Genomic DNA, 7,725 nt, shown 5'->3' with positions numbered 1-7,725 from the left:
ATCCTCAAAGCCAAATAGATTTCATTTACAACAAAACAATCCTATCTCCATACATATATAAGTAGTTATGGTGAACTTGGGCAAACTTCCTCTCTTTTAGGTTAATAAATTAAGCAGACGGCTGGTGGTGTTGGTGGACCATCAAGAAATAAATCCATTGTTCCCTCTTTATGGCCACTTTGTCTCTCTGCCTTCTGCTTCCGCTGGAGCACCAACTACATCTATGGAACCTGGAATAAAAACAGTTAAATCAGACCAATGTTTATCCAGTCCAGCATTGTTTCCACTGGTGATAAGCTAAATACCTTGTTCAGGAGGCAGACTAGGCCATGCCCACCATGGCCACTATGCTAAAAATTTTGAAGCCCACCCTGGTTGTTTCCATATGTTGAATGCTGAGAAGGAGGTGGTTTTTGAATACTAAGCCCGATACAATTTTTGTAGAACTCTGGGATAAAACCAGCGTGGAATTGTAGTTAAGAAGTTATGCTAGGATTGGAAAATCCACATTCAAACTCACATCCGTCTTCAGCCATGGAAACACATTGACCATGGGCTAAGCTGAGCCTACACACACATTTGAAGTCCTGTAACAACTTGAGTTCTTGATTCAGAGCCTGGGAAGGGGGTGGAATATGAAGCTGACAAACCAGAGCCAGAAATATTTATTAGATGTTTAGCCCTTGTTTATTTTTAGTCAGCGCAAAACATCCATACAAACAGGAACTCAGTGAGATGGATGGGTTTGAGAGACTGTGGCTTGTTCAAAGTCACCTGGCTGGCTTTCATGCTTAAGGCAGGACTAGAACTCCCAGTCTCCTGATTTCTAGACCAGCACCCTAGCCATTACATCAAAGTAACCAAAGTTCTTAACTTATCCCTTTTTGGAGCTATTTTAGGGTCTGTCCTCTCAAGGGAGCGAATCAGATGCTACTGAGAATTTCATAAGCTATTTTACATTTACCATTACCAGAAAAGAAATGAAACAGCCGTTCTTTCCATATCATTAGCACCATTCCTGGGCTCGGAAGATTTTCTCAGCTTTACCAACTTGCTAAAAAAATAAACCCAGCCACCGGTGGCTAAGTCTACAAATTCTACAATGTAGAAACCCAGAAATGTGTCTTGCCTGTGCTCACGGTGGGACTCAGAGCCTCTGGCAAGCTCTCTGTGCTGTGACCCAAGAGCCCATGTTCAATGAAAACCCGGCTGTAATGTAACGTCTCACATTTTTTGCAGAACATAATCTCACATGCTGGGCACATATTACTGGATGTTTTTTTCCTCTGGACTTGGCAGCAAACTGGCTCATGAAGAGGCTTGTTTCTGCAGCAAAGAAAGAATTAAGACACTTGTTAGAATGGAATAGAATAGAATAGGATAGGATAGGATAGGATAGGATAGGATAACAGAGTTGGAAGGGACCTTGGAGGTCTTCTAGTCCAACCCTCTGCTTAGGCAAGAAACCCTACACCACTTCAGACAAATGTTATCTGACATCTTCTTAAAAATGTCTTCAAAACCTCCAGTGTTGGAGCATTCACAACTTCTGGAGGAAAGTTGTTCCACTGATTAATTGTTCTAACTGTCAGGAAATTTCTTCTTAGTTCTAAGTTGCTTCTCTCCTTGATTAGTTTCCATCCATTGCATAGTTCTACCCTCAGGTGCTTTGGAGAATAGCTTGACTTCCTCTTCTTTGTGGCAGCCCCTGAGATACTGGAATACTGCTATCATGTCTCCCCTAGTCCTTCTTTTCACTAAACTAGACATACCCAGTTCCTGCAACCATTTTCATATGTTTTAGCCTCCAGTCCCCTAATCATCTTTGTTGCTCTTCTCTGCACTCTTTCTAGGGTCTCCACATCTTTTCTACATTGTGGCGACCAAAACTGGATGCAGTCTTCCAAGTGTGGTCTTAGCAAGGCATTATAAAGTGGTATTAACACTTCACGTGATCTTGATTCTCTCCCTCTGTTTATGCAGCCTAGAACTGTGTTGGCTTTTTTGGTAGCTGCTGCACACAGCTGGCTCATATTTTAAGTAATCACGAGGACTCCAAGATCCCTTTCACAGTTATTACTATTGAACAAGGTACCACATATACTGTACCTGTGCTGTTTAAGGTTGTGATTACAGATAATCCTCAACTTACAACCATTTATTAGTGCCTGTTCAAAGTTACAATGTCACTTTGTACATTGTACCAAGTGACATTGAGAGGGAACCGTGTTACTAACTTAACAATTGCAATGATTCACTTAACATGTGGCACAAAAGGTCATAAAATGGAGCAGAAAATGAATGTCTCACTTAGCAACATACATTTTGGACTCAATTGTGGACGTACGTTGAGGACTACCTTGTATTTGCAAATAATCAAACAAGCAGATAGCTCCAGATGTTCATTTTTATAAATAGTTTAAAAAAATTCCCTGGGGGAAGGGGCAAAACATTTTTTTTTCTTTCTAACTGTGATGGAAACTTCCAAAGCTGATTCTTACTCTGAACTCAACCACAGAGCTAGGGTGTCAAACTCAAGGTCTGTGTGCCGGAACCGGCTCGCAGGTGCTTAAATCTGGCCCATGGGGCTGCCCTGGAAACAGCGAAGGACTGGCCCGCATTGCCTCTGCAGTGAGGCCCTCCCGAGCTGCATTTTCTCTGGCAGAGCATTGCAGGAGGCTGTTGCAGCCAGAAACAGAGCTTGGGAGCTCGTTTTCTCTGGCAGAGTGCTTGGGCCACTATAGACGCCCCCAACATGAGTGACGTCGGGCTGGCTACACCCACCCTGGCCACATCCCCCCTGAGGTCAAACTCAACTCTGATGTGGCCCTATTGCATTCATCAATGATGACAGAAGGTGGGAGCAGCAAAAATGCTGAAACGATTGCCTTTGAGCCATTCAGCAATTTACAGCTTTTCTAAAATGTAGGTGGTACAGTTCTGTTCAGTTACCGTATTTTTTCAGAGTATAAGATGCACCTTTCCCCCCCCTAAAAGAGTGTGAAAATGTTGGTGCGTCTTACACGCCGAATACAGCTATATTTTTGGCCTCCCGAAGCTCCGTCCCTGCATCCCATTTTTGCAAAAAACGGACAAAAAATGGCCCATTATTCGCAAAATCAGAGGCGTATTTACCTGCCCTCAGAAGCACTCTGCAGGCTTCAGCAGGGCTGAGGGAAGGCAAAAATGCCCCCGTTTTTGTGAAAAAATGGGGCATATTCTCCCTGTTTTTTGAAAAAGCAGGACATTTTTGCCTCCCCCCCCAGACCTGCTGAAGCCTGCAGAGTGCTCCTGGGGGCCAGGAAAGACAAAAACTTTTTTCTTACTTATCTCTTTGAAATCTCGGTGCGTCTTATACACCGGTGCATCAGGCTGGCTCAAAAGGCGTCCCCCCTCCTAACCATACCGATGGGCTCCGAATCCAATGGCAATGTCTGTTTTGCTCTGTGAATTCATGGAGAGCTAACCCTAACCCTAATGGGATTTTCCCATGTATTGTTCCAGGAAAGGTACATAAGGGCGGCTCAAAAGGCGTCCCCCCTCCTAACCATACAGGTGGCCTCTGAATCCAATGGCAATGTCAGTTTTGCTCTGCAAATTCATGGAGAGCTAACCCTAACCCTAAGTGGAATTTTTCCCAATGGGATTTTCCCACGTATTTTGCCAGGAAATGTACATAAGGGCGGCTCAAAAGGCGTCCCCCCTCCTAACCATACGGGTGGCCTCCGAATCCAATGGCAATGTCAGTTTTGCTCTGCGAATTCATGGAGAGCTAACCCTAACCCTAAGTGGAATTTTTCCCAATGGGATTTTCCCATGTATTTTTCCAGGAAAGGTACATAAAGGCGGCTCAAAAGGCGTGCCCCTTCCTAACCATACGGGTCGCCTCCGAATCCAATGGCAATGTCAGTTTTGCTCTGCGAATTCATGGAGAGCTAACCCTAACCCTAAGTGGAATTTTTCCCAATGGGATTTTCCCATGTATTTTGCCAGGAAATGTACATCAGACTGGCTCAAAAGGCGTCCCCCCTCCTAACCATACCAATGGGCTCCAAATCCAATGGCAATGTCAGTTTTGCTCTGGGAATTCATGGAGAGCTAACCCTAACCCAAAGTGGAATTTTCCCCAATGGGATTTTCCCATGTATTTGTGCCCCTTCCTAACCATAGGGGTGGCCTCCGAATCCAATGGCAATGTCAGTTTTGCTCTGCGAATTCATGGAGAGCTAACCCTAACCCTAAGTGGAATTTTTCCCAATGGGATTTTCCCATGTATTTTGCCAGGAAATGTACATCAGACTGGCTCAAAAGGTGTCCCCCCCTCCTAACCATACGGGTAGCCTCCGAATCCCATGGCAATGTCAGTTTTGCTCTGCGAATTCATGGAGAGCTAACCCTAAGTGGAATTTTTCCCAATGGGATTTTCCCACGTATTTTTCCAGGAAATGTACATCAGACTGGCTCAAAAGGTGTCCCCCCCTCCTAACCATACGGGTAGCCTCCGAATCCAATGGCAATGTCAGTTTTGCTCTGCGAATTCATGGAGAGCTAACCCTAACCCTAAGTGGAATTTTTCCCAATGGGATTTTCCCATGTATTTTTCCAGGAAAGGTACATAAAGGCGGCTCAAAAGGCGTTCCCCCTCCTAACCACACGGGTAGCCTCCGAATCCAATGGCAATGTCAGTTTTGCTCTGCGAACTCATGGAGAGCTAACCCTAACCCTAAGTGGAATTTTCCCCAATGGGATTTTCCCATGTATTTTGCCAGGAAATGTACATCAGACTGGCTCAAACGGCGTTCCCCCTCCTAACCATACCAATGGGCTCCGAATCCAATGGCAATGTCAGTTTTGCTCTGCGAATTCATGGAGAACTAACCCTAACCCTAAGTGGAATTTTTCCCAATGGGATTTTCCCATGTATTTTGCCAGGAAATGTACATAAGGCCGGCCCAAAAGGCGTCTGAAAAGTACGGTACATTGACTAGGAGCTCGATTGAACCCAGTAAGACTTAACTCCCGAGTAAATATTTTAAGACGGTAGGGCAAGAGAGGGAGAATCTGTTTAATAAAATGAACCATCCAGCACCCTTTGGAAAACGTGAACAGAAGAAAGTTATATTTTCCCTCCATGAATTCGCAGAGGTGCAGTCGATAGCCTCCAAAGATCTCCCCAGTGTTAGGATTCCCCATTTCCACCCTCTGTTAACTTTAAATGGAGCCTTTCAAGTCTGACCACTATGAAGGAGAAGACACCTGGGTTAAAGCATTGGCTAGTACCTGTCTCCCAACCAGGTCAGCCCAGAGAGAAGGGGGAAGGGAAACCATCCCCAAAGCCAATTCTCAGGCTTCAGTGTTTGTTCCGCGGTTGAAGTCTGAGGACCGTCTAGCAGGCTAAGATCTGTTATGTCTGCATTGGCTTCCAATTCCTTTTCCGCTGCTTCTAACTCTTGGTGGCATTTTTCATCTGACTGTTTGTCTTCCTGTTCTTGTCTGTTTTGGGACATTGGAAATCATTTGAAACCTACTCCCCCCCTGAGAAAGAAGGGAAGACAAAACGATAACAGTAAGTAGCAATAGCAATAGCACTTAGACTTATATACCGCTTCACAGTGCTTTACAGCCCTCTTTAAGCGGTTTACAGAGTCAGCCTATGACCCCCAACAATCTGGGTCCTCATTTCACTGACCTCAGAAGGATGGAAAGCTGAGTCAAACTTGAGCCTGGTGGGATTCAAACAGCTGAAATGCTGGCAGTTGGCAGTCAGCAGAATTAACCTGCTGTGCTGCATTCTAACCACTGCACCACTGCAGCTCTTTGTAGTAAAAAATAGATCAATGAAAACTCAATTAGGCCAAAGGTGTCTAAAGGGCGAATCATGGCAACTGGACCACATTGTGTTAATCTGAGACATTTCTCTGCTCATCCCAGCAACTTCATCAGTCAGAACAAAATTCGTTAGGCAGGGAGTCAGAAAGTCGTTGGAATGTACCAACTCTTGACATGCCAACTTCAGGAGTTTCTCCCCAAATGTGTTATAATATATCAGTGAAGACTCAATCATGCAGGCCAAAGGTATTTAAAGGTGAAGAATAGTAAATAGTAAAGAACAAGAGACACAGATCCCAGTCTCTTTGAGCTGGAGACATGCTGGGCATTTGAGAATATGTTTTGGATGTTCAAGGACACTAGTTGCCATGGGGAGGGGCCTTACCCATTTACGGTGCAAAATAGCTGCAGCAGCGGTTGCCTCTAGCTGCTCTCAAAACACCCCAGAAGATTGCTCCTTCCTGTCCTCTGTAGCCACCCTTCCCATCCAAAACATTTGTTGACAATTCCCAATTTATTATTCTCTTGTGTCTGAGCAGATGAGTACAAGCAAAGCAATAGATCTGCCTTTTTTCTTTTCTTTTCTTTTCTTTTCTTTTCTTTTCTTTTCCTTTTTTTCTTTTCTTTTCCTTTCCTTTCCTTTCCTTTCCTTTCCTTTCTTTTCTTTTCTTTTCTTTTCTTTTCTTTTCTTTTCTTTCCTTTCTTCCTAGTAAGTGCAGGATTGGCTTTTTTGGATCAATCCAGTATTCAGGTCAGTCCTAGAGGAGATCAACCCTGGCTGCTTTTTAGAAGGCCAGATCCTGAAGATGAAACTCAAGTGCTTTGGCCACCTAATGAGAAGGAAGGACTCACTGGAGAAGAGCCTAATGCTGGGAAAGATTGAGGGCAAAAGAAGAAGGGGATGATAGAGACTGAGGTGGCTGGATGGAGTCCAGAGGATGGTAGAGGACAGGAAGGCCTGGAGAAATGTTGTCCATGGGGTCATGATCAATGGTGAAATTTAAAGTTTTTACTACCGGTTCTGTAGGAGTGGCTTGGTGGGCATGGCAGGGAAAGGATACTGCAAAATCCCCATTCCCTCCCCACTCCTGGGGGAAGGATATTGCAAAATCTCTATTTCCACCCCACTTTGGAACCAGCCAGAGGTGGTATTTGCTGGTTCTCTGAACTACTCAAAATTTCTGATACCGGTAAGGTGACCAACCGTCCTCTTTTAGGGAGGACAGTCCTTCTTTTGTAAGTTCTGTCCTCCCTCGAAAAGTGTCCTCCTACATGTCCTCCTTTTCGATGCTAGACATTAAAGAAATGCTAGACATTAAAATAGACAACAATTGTCTCTTTGAAGAAATTAGAAGACTGAATGTATATTTAAATTCTGAAAAATTAATACAATGGGAAAATCAACATGTTGAAATTGATAAAAGATGGGTGGATATTTTCAGCCATTTCAAAAATGAACATATTCCATGTGAACATTTATTTATACTTGTTCAATTTACGTTGTGCTGCCCTGGAACTAATGCAGCAGTTGAAAGAGTTTTTTTCAATTGCCAATGATTTTTTGACAAGTGAGAAATTGAGATTGAATGTTGATACTCTAGCTGCAGCACTTGCTGTAAAATTCAATATGAAGGATATTTCTTGTTCAGATATTTCCAATATATTGTTAGAAGATGATACATTGACAAAAAATATTAATTCAACGGAAAAGTACTCATTTAAATAATAATTACCAGGCATGTAAGCATAATTACAATATAAAATGTTGCAAATGTTTTTATTATACATATATCATATTTTAGTGTATTATTGTTGCAATGAATAAAATATTTCTTTTATTTACGATATATTTTTTCCAATTTATTTGTCCTCCTTTTCATTGTAAAAAAGTTGGTC

At 43.2% G+C, this 7,725-nt stretch overlaps 1 protein-coding gene across 1 annotated transcript; it reads right to left on the bottom strand.

The window, feature by feature from the left end:
- Positions 1–1,097: 1,097 nt before the first annotated feature.
- LOC309385741 (uncharacterized protein C17orf50 homolog) lies at positions 1,098–5,507 on the bottom strand (the record flags this gene model as incomplete). The annotated part of the gene is made up of 2 exons (XM_081940445.1): positions 1,098–1,326; positions 5,281–5,507. 2 exons carry the CDS (start codon positions 5,505–5,507, stop codon positions 1,098–1,100), a joined length of 456 nt encoding a protein of 151 aa, XP_081796571.1.
- Between the last annotated feature and the right edge of the window lie 2,218 nt (positions 5,508–7,725).

Source organism: Natrix helvetica (genome assembly GCF_964273705.1).
Source record: "Natrix helvetica genome assembly, chromosome: 2".
Lineage (NCBI taxonomy): Eukaryota > Metazoa > Chordata > Lepidosauria > Squamata > Natricidae > Natrix > Natrix helvetica.
Note: the sequence above shows the minus strand (reverse complement) of the source record. Positions and strands in the feature narration are given on the sequence as shown.